The sequence below is a fragment of the Nerophis lumbriciformis genome, linkage group LG10 (genome assembly GCF_033978685.3).
Source record: "Nerophis lumbriciformis linkage group LG10, RoL_Nlum_v2.1, whole genome shotgun sequence".
Taxonomy (NCBI): Eukaryota; Metazoa; Chordata; class Actinopteri; order Syngnathiformes; family Syngnathidae; genus Nerophis; species Nerophis lumbriciformis.
In genome coordinates, this window is record NC_084557.2 from 54903192 (window position 1) to 54916404 (window position 13213).

The window sequence follows — 13213 nt, forward strand, 5'->3', positions numbered from 1 at the left end:
GATATTATTTCAACATACTTGGCTGTCCATCCCAAGCTAGCAAGTAAGACCAGATGACTGGTTGACTGAGGCATTTCCCACGCCGTCTAATGACAGGATGCTCCTAACTACTTAACTTAAGGCATAGCAATTATTTCATTTCTTTATTTTCCTTTATTTAACCCAGTAAAAACTCAGTAAAATTCAAATGTCTTTTGCAATCGTCACCTGGCCAAGAGGGCAACGGAAACAGCTTTTATAAATGCATAGAACAACAAACAGCAGCAGTACAAATGACTTACAACATTAACATAAAACATGTAATCAGTCAAAAATATCAAATGTTTCTATAAAAACAAGTACAGTTCAAGAGTCAGCTTCTCCATCCTTTAAAATAGACTGAAACTGAAAGTGATGAGTTCAGGCTGCCTCAGATCCTTTTGTCATTCATTCATTTTTTTTACCGAGACTTGTGTTGGCTCTAGGAACTAACACGCCTAGGATGTCCTGGGACCTAAAACTGTAACGACTGGACTCTCTACACATCAAAGAACATAAATAAAAAGAAACCAAACCGGGAAGGGGTTTATACATTAAAAACATCCATCTGACAAAGATGGACAGATTGCTGTTGCATACAGAGTGCAATGGTGGACACGGTTGCCATAACAACTAATACAAGGTGATACAGGTGCATACAGAGTGCAATGGTGAACACGGTTGTCATAACAACTAATACAAGGTGATACAGGTGCATACAGAGTGCAATGGTGAACACAGTTACCACATACTTGCCAACCTTGAGACCTCTGATTTCGGGAAGTGGGGTGGGGGTGGGAGGCGTGGTCGGGGGCGGGGCGGGGCGGGGGGCGTGGTTGGGGGCGTGGTTAAGATATATATATATATATATATATATATATATAAGAAATACTTGACTTTCAGTGAATTCTAGCTATATATATATATTTTTTTATTACATATATATATGTGTCACTTTCAACCTGAGAAATAACAGCTACCAACCATTCACGAAACCCAACACAACACTCCAATACGTGCACCATGACAGCAACCACCCACCCACCACCACGAAAAGAATACCTACCGGAATTAATAAAAGGCTATCGATGCTGTCATCTAGCAAAGCTGAATTTGACCAAGCAACCCCCCCGTACCAAAAAGCCCTTGATGAAAGCGGATACAATTTCACCCTCACCTATGAACCCACGCCAGGAAACCAGCCAAAAAAGAACAGAAAACGGAACGACATCATCTGGTACAACCCCCCATACAGCAAAAACGTCTCAACGAACATTGGACACAAATTTCTCAATCTGATTGACAAACACTTTCCCAAAGACAACATCCTAAGAAAAGTATTCAACAAGAACAACATTAAATTGAGCTACAGCTGCATGAACAATATACGGCAAATCATCTCAAACCACAACAAAACAATTGCAAATGAGCCATCGGCCCTCAGACAGAACGACTCCAAAACCAACAAAGGATGTAATTGTCGAAAGAAACCTGATTGCCCTCTCAACGGGGGGTGCTTACAAACATCAGTTGTCTACCAATCTAAGGTAATACGCAAGGACATTAACACATCCGACACATATGTAGGATTAACCGAGGGAGAATTCAAAACCAGATGGAACAATCACAAGGCTTCTTTCAGGAACAAAAACCTGCGAAATACCACAGAACTCAGCAAACACATTTGGGACCTCAAAGACAATAATGTTGAATATTCAATAACATGGCAAATTCTTGCATCCAGCACACCTTACAATAGTGGTAATAAAAGATGCAACCTATGCTTGAAAGAGAAACTGTTTATTATTTACCGTCCAGACCTGTCATCCCTCAACAAGCGCAGCGAAATTGTAACAGCATGCCGCTATAGACGGAAACACCTCCTAGGTAACACATGAGCCAATCACCACGCCCCTAGGCCAGCCTGTACCCACCCACTCTGTGCCCTATATAAACCATGGTATGCGAATGCTCCCATTAAAATCTCCTGACGATTGAGGGTACCCCCCTCATGAAACAGGCCTGTAGAGATGAAATAGTCTTGTGATTTTTTTCCCACACATACATATATGTGTATATATATATATATATATATATATATATATATATATATATATATATATATATATATATATATATACATATATAAATAAATAAAAGAAATACTTGAATTTCAGTGTTCATTTATTTACACATTTACACACACATAACACTCATCTACTCATTGTTGAGTTAAGGGTTGAATTGTCCATCCTTGTTCTATTCTCTGTCACTATTTCAGAACACACACATTATACAAATATACATTATAAAATCAATAAGAAAACGTGAGCTCTAATTTGGGAGTCTGAATTAGGATCAGAAGTTCCTATATAAACATTGCGCACTCACGTCGCCTTTTTGTATTGATTACTGCAGCTGTGCACTGGATGCATTCACAAATACAAACTACAACTCACAAACACTTTAGAGTTAGGCTCCACCATCAGAATGTGTACTTAAACTTATAAAGATCACATGGATATTATTCAGTGAGTTGATTCACCAAAACTAACCTGTTATACAGGAGGAAAAAGCACACAGGACGTTTCAATTGTTCACAGACTGCTCGCGCTCATCAGAATGACAAGACACTTCCGGTCTGCAGGTGATTGCATTCAATTGGGAAGAAACGCCCTACTGCCCCCTACTGACCAATGTGAATACTGATAAATCTACGACAGCTCCAAAAACGAATTCAAACCACAAAATAAAATGAATAAATGAACACAAAAATGTGACACATTATGGGTGGGTCACATATGCATGTACAGTAGATGGCAGTATTGTCCTGTTTAAGAGTGTCACAACATTGCTGTTTACGGCAGATGAACTGCAATGGTGGACAAGGTTGCCATAACAACTAATACAAGGTGATACAGGTGCAGTGATAAACAGTATCCACTTTTTGTCAAATATGCATTCATAAAAGGCAAGTGTCAATAATGTAGTAAAGACATGAAAGTGGTGAGAATCAAGTGTTTGCTAACTTGTAGGGAAAATCAAGACTTGTTTCTAAAGACAAAATAACAATTGAATTTGAAGTTTTGATTTAAAAGACACGTTGTCATCAATAACAAGCCCAAGTACTTACTCTGTATGTTGGGACCATTTCCAGCAAGCCACCGTTAGAAAAGAACATGACCTTAGATGTCTCTTCATTTAGCAGCAGTCTCAGCTCAGTCCGCTGGGACTGAACAACATCAAAAGCAGACTGCAGGACCTCAAAGGTTTGACCTTGTCATCGGCATACAAATGGAACACAGCATCTGACTCATTGTCACAGAGATTATTTACATAGATAGAAAACAACAATGGACCTAATATGGAACCCTGAGGTACACCCTTTGATCCAGGGAGGAAAGACGAGGAGGACCCAGTAAACTGGATCTATTGTGTTCTATTGGGCAGGTCATTAGAAAACCACTTAGCAGCATGCTAAAATATGCCAATCCTGTGTCTGTCCTAAATGATATGATCAAATGCTTTTGACAGGTCCATAAATAGATCTGCACAATATGTTTTACACTCAATATTGTCATTCACAACTTTGAAAAACACTCTTGAGTCCAGGTTCCACTGTTTAAAAACAAATACTGGCAATAAAAACAAGATTGGGTAACTTCAGCAAGGTGAAACTATTAGTTGTATCTCAAGATAAGAAAAGAAAAACATGCGCTGGCTGGGACTCAAACCCAGGTCAAGTGCTTGGAAGGCAGCTATGCTCACCACTACACCACCGTGCCACGGGTTGGAATTGGGGGTTAAATCATCAAAATTCACCACACCTAGTGTGTGTGTGTGTGTGTGTGTGTGTGTGTGTGTGTGTGTGACAATCATTGTTACTTTAATGTGCAGATGTCACACATCTGTCGGGGATTCTCTTCTCTTTACAAGCACAAATCCAAAGCATGACAAAAGTGTGGATTGTATTTGTTGTTGCAGCGATCCACTCCAAGAACCTGGTGGCCATCGTCTACCTGCTGGTGGCTCTGGCCATGCACTTCCAGGCCGCCATCAGGCTGCCGGAGCACGTCTCCGTCAAGGTGGTGGTGGTCAAGGTGAGCTTGTACAGGTGAGCTGTGGGACACAAACACAATCATCAAGGTCTGCTTCTCTTCTTCATGCTGCCTGAGAAGAAGCGTGAGGGCGTCCTGCAGAGCGCTCTGGTCCACAAGGAAGTGACCAGCACCACCGAGTGAGAACCGCCTTCCTTTCTCATCTTGATCAGTCCTGCCTTCTCATTTCTGCTTCCTTTCTCAGGATGATGATGGGGAGGTTTGGTGAGTACTTTTCTTCCTCAATATATGTCACAAGTCTGGACCTCAGGGACCCCAATGTATGTCACAAGTCTGGACCTTAGGGACCCCAATATATGTCACAAGTCTAGACCTCAGGGACCTCAATATATGTCACAAGTCTGGACCTCAGGGACCCCAATGTATGTCACAAGTCTGTACCTCAGGGACCCCAATGTATGTCACAAGGCTGGACCTTAGGGACCCCAATATATGTCACAAGTCTAGACCTCAGGGACCTCAATATATGTCACAAGTCTGGACCTCAGGGACCCCAATGTATGTCACAAGTCTGGACCTTAGGGACCCCAATGTATGTCACAAGTCTGGACCTTAGGGACCCCAATATATGTCACAAGTCTAGACCTCAGGGACCTCAATATATGTCACAAGTCTGGACCTCAGGGACCCCAATGTATGTCACAAGTCTGGACCTTAGGGACCCCAATATATGTCACAAGTCTAGACCTCAGGGACCTCAATATATGTCACAAGTCTGGACCTCAGGGACCCCAATGTATGTCACAAGTCTGGACCTCAGGGACCTCAATATATGTCACAAGTCTGGACCTCAGGGACCCCAATATATGTCACAAGTCTGGACCTCAGGGACCCCAATATATGTCACAAGTCTGGACCTCAGGGACCTCAATATATGTCACAAGTCTGGACCTCAGGGACCTCAATATATGTCACAAGTCTGGACCTCAATATATGTCTCAAGTCAGAAAAAGACAGATAGGAGGGGTGATTGTGATTCTTATTTCTAACCATTTTTTAATGCATTAAAAAAATCAAAAATCGATTTAGAAAAATCAAAAAAACATTTTGAAGTGTTGGAAAAGTATTGATTTTGAATCAGGACTCGGTTTGAATGGAGAACAGGTTCTGAATCAAATGGTGTGATGCCCAAAGATTCACAGCCCTAACAGTCAGATAGTAGACACACTGGTGGCCCTGCACACTTTGCCTTTGGGGCCCACTGCTGCTCCAATGTCCCCCCCAGTTGAACCTGAGATCGCGAGGTCCCAGTTACCGTGTGTGTCCACGAGGAGGCACCACAGGAGTCTTGGTGATGGAGAGGTTGTGTACCGGCAAGAGGAGGCTAACCACTGGGCTCCTCTTTTCTCCACCCACAAGGAGGGCTAGCCAATGGCAGTAGCTGAAAGCAGAGAGTAGCAGGCAGAAGCTGCATTCAGAATGCAGCATGCAGCATGCAGCATGCAGAACACAACATAAACACAACAAAAACAAATACCCAGAATCCTGGGCAGCCCTAACTCTTCTGGGCTGCAATATACACCCCCCACCTCAACCAACGCACGGAGGGGGGGGGGGGGGGGGGGGGGGGGTTGGAGGTAGCGGGGGTGTATATTGTAGCGTCCCGGAAGAGTTAGTGCTGCAAGGGGTTCTGGGTATTTGTGTTTATGTTGTGTTACGGTGCGGATGTTCTCCCGAAATGTGTTTGTCATTCTTGTTTGGTGTGGGTTCACAGTGTGGCGTATATTTGTAACTGTGTTAAAGTTATTTATACGGGCACCGTCAGTGTAACCTGTATCGCTGTTGGCCAAGTATACGTTGCATTTACGTGTGTGTGCGTGCTGAAGTCGCACATATTTTGTGATCGGGCCAGGACGTTGTTGGAATGGATGAAAAGCAGACGTGACGACAGCTCGTGGAGGACGATAAACGCAGTGCCTTTAAGGCACGCCCCCAAGACTGTGGTCCGGGTGGACTACGAGATATAATGACTGATGAACACCTTGGTTGGATAATGAAGGTTGCCTCAGCTCAAAGCCTGAGCCCCGACATTAATGAACTAGCATCCAAGAAAAGATGTCAGGTATCTGGCTTGGGCACATCAGATTAGATCAGTGTGTTGCAAACTGAGCAGTTTAAAGTCCTGAATGGTTGATTTATTCATTGTTATTTTATTTTACAATTTATTAGCCTGTGGAAAAAGTTCATGTTGATATTTACCTCAGAAGGCTGCAAATAGAAAAGAGGCATTACATTTTTATTTAAATTGTATTTGATATGCCATTGATATTTTGTAATTATTATTATTATTGTATTATGTCACTATAAAGTTATATAAGCCTTGCTTGTTCAATATTCAATGCAAAACTTGTTTGGGTCCCTATTAAAAGGTTACTTTGTTCAACCTTGGCCCTCTGTATTGGAGTTTGACAGCCCTGTCTTAGAGGAAAATGTCATTTCAAACATTTGTATGCTCGTACAACACTTCAAACCTTTAGTATATCACTATGTGGAATGAAATGATGGAATGGATGAAGTAAAGAAAGCAGCAATATGATTGACTTTAAGAGACTGTTCAAACTACAACTATGTGTTCACAAAGTGCACACAAGAAGAATTACGATCAACATCTTCAACCCTTTTTTTGTTGGAGATAAAGATTATTTATGTATTTAATATTTGTTTACTTACAATGGTGTATTATTTATTTGTTCACTGTTCTGTTACAGAGAACAAGGAAATAGGATAGAATTGCTGAGGTATGATTAATCGGGGTAGGATTAAATCAACTCACTCTTTTTCGGACGTGCTGTAATGAAAGAAGTGTAAGTATGTGATGATATTGTATCGTATGCGTGTTGGAAATAAACTGACACTGAACTGAACTTTGCAACAACAATAGTATAAGAATAACTACAATACTATAAAAGAAGGTGTCTATTATCGTTATTATTCGTGTGAATCTTACAATGACTCACCATTCTATTCCATTCCGATTCTTGGGGTGACCAGCTTGATTCAACCTGATATATATTATTTGGTGTATACATTACTGATATATATTATTTGGTGTATACATTAATGATATATATTATTTGGTGTATACGTTACGATGCAATCTTTTAGAAACAGCTTGCAGGCTATAAAAATGAATAAATACATAAATAGGTGCGGAGATAGCTTCAAAAAAAACATATTTTTGTAAATCGATTCTTGAAAACTCGTAATAGATGAGAGTTGTGATTGGGCTGGGAATACATTTTCCCCCCTTACTATTTGTAGTCCCAAATTACTCCAGTAAAACTTACTATTACTATTACTATTAATATTACTTACTATTTGTAGTCCCAAACTACTCCAGTACAACTTACTATTACTATTACTATTACTATTACTTACTATTTGTAGTCCCAAACTACTCCAGTAAAAGTAGCTCGGAGAGTTGAAATGTATTATCTCTAAAGATGAATCAACTTTGTCTTCTTCCACCAGAAAGAGATGCTTTCGACACGCTGCTGGATCACGCGCCTGACAAGCTCAACGTGGTGAAAACGGTCAGAAGCGTCATCATCATCATCATCATCATTATCATCATCATCATCATCATCATCATCGTGATCATCAGTGGAAACGTACTTTCATTTTTGTCATTCTTGCCTGTTTAGTCCCTCATCACCTTTGTCAACAAGCACCTGAACAAGTTGAACCTGGAGGTGACTGAGCTGGAATCTCAGGTATTTGCTCCACACACCTGGATTTGATTGTGATTAGTTGTATGTACAGTACATCTACTGTATAGACGTACAGTACATCTCCTACTGTATGGACGTACAGTACATCTACTGTATGGACATCTCCTACTGTATGGACGTACAGTACATCTCCTACTGTATCACACTCAGTTTGCAGACGGAGTTTACCTGATCTTGTTGATGGGGCTGCTGGAGGACTACTTTGTGCCTCTCTACAACTTCTTCCTCACCCCAGAAAGCTTCGACCAGAAGGTATGAGGTTTGATGTCTACAAGTGACTTACCGTACAAGGTGTTATTTGTACCGTCCACAGGTGACTTACCGTACAAGGTGTTATTTGTACCGTCCACAGGTGACTTACCGTACGAGGTGTTATTTGTACTGTCTGCTTCTTGTCCCGACTCAGGTGCACAATGTGGCGTTTGCTTTTGAGTTGATGCAGGACGGCGGGCTGAAAAAACCCAAAGCCAGACCAGAAGGTAAATTGTCACCAATTGTCACTATAGTATTACTATTGATATTATCATAAAATAGTCACAAATATTTGTTGGTGTTCTATTCTACCTTGATATAGCGTTGTAGTGTCAAGAAATGTCCACTGGATGGCAATGTTGTGTTAGGTTTACATGAGCCTGGAGTGTGCATCCATAAATATACATGACTGTCATATTGTGAATGTAATGAAGTCATAGTGACTGATCACCCACTTAAGTATAAACATACATAAATATACATGACTGTCATATTGTGAACATAATCAAGTCATAGTGACTGATCACCCACTTAAGTATAAACATACATAAATATACATGAACGTCATATTGTGAATGTAATCAAGTCATAGAGACTGATCACCCACTTAAGTATAAACATACATAAATATACATGAACGTCATATTGTGAATGTAATAAAGTCATAGTGACTGATCACCCACTTAAGGTTTCATCAACATTTCATGCCATCCAGGTCATTTTAGTGTCTGCATGCAATGGCAAAGATGAAACGATGCGTTTGTTTTATTAAGTTAAGATCAGCGTCGTCATCCTGTGATCCCCTCAGGTCACTTTAAGATTGAAATAATCATGAAAAACACAATTCATCACATTTCATTCTCATTGTACCTCTGTGGAAATGGCTCACGTTGTGCAGTAAACTATTGTCTCAGCTTGGATATCCCATAGTAATGCTACTCAACAACACTATTTATCTCCCAATGAGCAGCAAGACCTAGTTCTGCAGAAAGAAATTACAATATGCAAATAAGCTGTATGATAATTTTCAGTGCTTTCTTATTTTGACCCATTTAGAGCTGTGTGTAGCTCAACACCATCCAGACAATACACTCTATTTACATGCTTTATTTATGTATTATTGTCTCCTCATTTGATATCAAAATGATTCATTTTGAATGGAATATCTTCCAATGTATTGTGTTTTTATGTGGCAATTATCAAAAGTTGTAGATCAACTCATGGATCAGTGATTCATTTCAAAGGGTGAGCGCGGCAATTTGAGAAAATAATTGTTGAAACAATAATATATCTATAATTTTATTTCATTAATTGTGTTTTCATGTATTCTTCTTATATTTCTCCAGTTAATTATTTTTACTTTCCTCAATTTAATATTGATCATATTGATGCGTACAAATATGTGTTGTTATTTCCTGTGCTTTTAATTATTCTTATTCTAAATCAATTAATTTTGTTCACACACACATTTTATTTTTTAATATTCCTTTTACTATTTAGTAAATGTAATTAATTGTAAATATTCTTATCATTTTCTCATACTATATTATTATGTATTATGTATTTATATTTTTAATGTTAATGTGTGCATTATTATTATTTATTTTAATGATGAATTGGTATAATGCAAATATATTTATTAAATAATAAGAATCTGTAACTCAGCAGGTTCCTGTCAAACAGGAACATCCATCCATCCATCCATCTTCTTCCGCTTATCCGAGGTCGGGTCGCGGGTGCAGCAGCCTAAGCAGAGAAGCCCAGACTTCTCTCTCCCCAGCCACTTGGTCCAGCTCCTCCCGGGGGATCCCGAGGCGTTCCCAGGCCAGCCGGAAGACATAGTCTTCCCAATGTGTCCAGGGTCTTCCCCGTGGCCTCCTGCTGGTCGGACGGGCCCTAAACACCTCCCTAGGGAGGCGTTCGGGTGGCATCCTGACCAGATGCCCGAACCACCTCACCTGGCTCCTCTCCATGTGGAGGAGCAGCGGCTTTACTTTGAGCTCCTCCCGGATGGCAGAGCTTCTCACCCTATCTCTAAGGGAGTAAACTCATTTGGGTCACTTGTACCAGTGATCTTGTTCATTCGGTCGTTACCCAAAGATCACGACCATAGGTGAGGATGGGAACGTAGATCGACCAGTAAATTGAGAGCTTTGCCTTCCGGCTCAGCTCCTTCTTCACCACAACTGATCAATACAGCGTCCGCATTACTGAAGACGCCGCACCGATCCGCCTGTCGATCTCACGATCCACTCTTCCCTCACTCGTGAACAAGACTCCGAGGTACTTGAACTCCTCCACTTGGGGCAAGATCTCCTGCCCAACTCGGAGATGGCACTCCACCCTTTCCCGGGCGAAAACCATGGATACTCTGATGCTAATTCTCATCCCAGTCACTTCACACTCGGCTGCGAACCGGTCCAGTGAGAGCTGAAGATCCTGTCCAGATGAAGCCATCAGGACCACATCATCTGCAAAAAGCAGAGACCTAATCCTGCAGCTACCAAACTGGATCCCCTCAGCGCCCTGACTGCGCCTAGATATTCTGTCCATAAAAGTTATGAACAGAATTGGTGACAAAGGGCAGCCTTGGCGGAGTCCAACCCTCACTGGAAACGTGTCCGACTTACTGCCGGCAATGCGGACCAAGCCCTGACACTGATCATGCAGGGAGCAGACAGCCACTATCAGACAGTCTGATACCCCATACTCTCTGAGCACTCCCCACAGGACATCCCGAGGGACACGGTCGAATGCCTTCTACAAGTCCACAATGCACATGTAGACTGGTTGTGCAAACTCCCATGCACCCTCAAGGACCCTGCCGATAGGACTGATAGGACTCTTTCTTCAGCTTGACGGCATCCCTCTACAGTGGTGTCCACCAGTGGTTTCTAGGATTACCACCACAACAGGCACCAACCACCTTGCAGCCACAGCTCCAATCAGCTGCCTCGACAATAGAGGTACAGAACATGGTCCACTCGGACTCAATATCCAGCACCTCCCTCGTGACATGTTCAAAGTTCTTCCGGAGGTGAGAAATGAATTTCTCTCTGACAGGAGACTCTGCTAGACGTTCCCAGCAGACCCTCACAATGCGTTTGGGCCTGCCAGGTCTGTCCGGCTTCCTCCCCCACCATCGCAGACAACTCATCACCAGGTGGTGATCTGTAGAAAGCTCCGCCCCTCTCTTCAGCCGAGTGTCCAAAACATGAGACCGCAAATCCGATGACTCAACTACAAAGTCAATCATAAAACTGCGGCCGAGGGTGTCCTGGTGCCAAGTGCACATATGGACACCCTTATGTTTGAACATGGTGCTTGTTATGGACAATCTGTGATGAGCACAAAAGTCCAACAACAAAACACCACTCGGGTTTAGATCCGGGCGGCCATTCTTCCCAATCACACCTCTCCAGGTTTCACTGTCGTTGCCAACATGAGCGTTGAAGTCCCCCAGTAGAACGAGGGAATCACCCAAGCGAGCACTCTCCAGTACTCTCTCAAGGGAATCCAAAAAAAGTGGGTACTCTGAGCTGCCGTTTGGTGCGTAAGCGCAAACAACAGTCAGGACCCGTCCCCCCACCCGAAGGCGGAGGGAAGCTACCCTCTCGTTTACTGGGTTAAAGTCCAACGTGCAGGCTTTGAGAATTTCCACACCAGCCCGTCGCTTCTCACTGCGTGCAACGCCAGAGTGGAAGAGAGTTCAGCCCCTCTCGAGAGAACTGGTTCCAGAGCCTTTGTTGTGCGTCGAAGTGAGTCCGACTATATCTAGCCAGAATTTCTCCACCTCGCGCACCAGCTTAGGCTCCTTCCCTCCCAGCGAGGTGACGTTTCAAGTTCCAAGAGCTATTTTCTGTAGCCGAGGATCGGACCGCCGAGTGCCCTGACTTCGGCTTCCGCCCAGATCACATTGCACCCGACCTACGGGACCTCCCATGAGTGATGAGCCCATTGGAGGGGGGACCCACGTTGCCTCTTCAGGCTGTGCCCGGCCGGGTCCCCAGGTGCTCGCCATCGTGCCCCACCTCCGGGCCTGGCTCCAAAGGGGAGCCCCAGTGACCCGCGTCTGGGCGAGGGAAATCTAGGTCCTCGATTATTACTTTCCATAAAGGTGTTTGAGCTGCTCTTTGTCTGATCCCTCACCTAGGACCTGTTTGTTTTGGGAGACCCTACCAGGGGGCATAGAAGCCCCCGGACAACATAGCTCCTAGGATCATTGGGACACGCAAACTCCTCTACCACCATAAGGAACAATTTTGTCGAATGAAATGTTTATTTATTTAGTGTTTTTTTCCTCAGATGTGGTCAACCTGAACCTGAAGTCCACCCTTAGAGTCCTCTACAACCTTTTCACCAACTACAAGAACTCTGACTGACACCGTCTGTAAGAAGTGACAAACAGCGGCGTGGGCGTCCAAACCAGACTCTTAAACTAATGTTATGTACAAGTTGAAGATAAATTAATGTTATGTACAAGTTGAAGATAAACTAATGTTATGTACAAACAAGTTGAAGATAAACTAATGTCATGTACAAGTTGAAGATAAACTAATGTTATGTACAAGTTGAAGATAAACTAATGTTATGTACAAGTTGAAGATAAACTAATGTTATGTACAAGTTGAAGATAAACTAATGTCATGTACAAGTTGAAGATAAACTAATGTTATGTACAAGTTGAAGAGAGTCGCGGCCTTGCAACCACGCTGCTATTTCATCTTCCCTTAAACCTGCTTTTATTTATTCTTTTCACGCAAGTTTAGTGTGGCTTAGCTTGTCTCCGTGTGGCGCAGGGCAGCCTTCAAAAGCACCACATGAATATTAAATCTAAAATGTTCTAATGTCTTTTGTATGAATATTAAATGATGGTTCCGACATCTTCGTCGTGTTTTTATTCAATACGTCCCGCCAAAGATGTAGCGCTAGGCTAAAGTCTGTTAGCATTGGGAACTTTCAAACTTGTTTTTAGCGCAGTTAGCGTCACTTAGCTGTGAAACCACAAACAAAAAGACATGATTAGTTCTTGTAGAATGTCGAAAGGTAAATGGCTGAATTTATTTGTTTACTTTAGGCTAGCTGTTAGCTTTA

General features: G+C 42.4%; 1 protein-coding gene across 3 annotated transcripts in view; it reads left to right on the forward strand.

Annotated features, from left to right (window-relative positions):
- Positions 1-13000, forward strand: part of parvb (parvin, beta) — a 29959-nt gene extending 16959 nt beyond the window's left edge. For all 3 annotated transcript variants that reach the window (XM_061969365.2, XM_061969367.2, XM_061969366.2), the window contains exons 6-13: positions 4003-4118; positions 4197-4255; positions 4321-4340; positions 7608-7669; positions 7781-7849; positions 8018-8119; positions 8274-8346; positions 12425-13000. In XM_061969365.2, the coding sequence (XP_061825349.1) occupies positions 4003-4118; positions 4197-4255; positions 4321-4340; positions 7608-7669; positions 7781-7849; positions 8018-8119; positions 8274-8346; positions 12425-12501 (578 nt within the window). In that variant the 3' untranslated portion in view covers positions 12502-13000. The remainder of the gene's footprint in view (positions 1-4002; positions 4119-4196; positions 4256-4320; positions 4341-7607; positions 7670-7780; positions 7850-8017; positions 8120-8273; positions 8347-12424) is intronic.
- Positions 13001-13213: the final 213 nt, after the last annotated feature.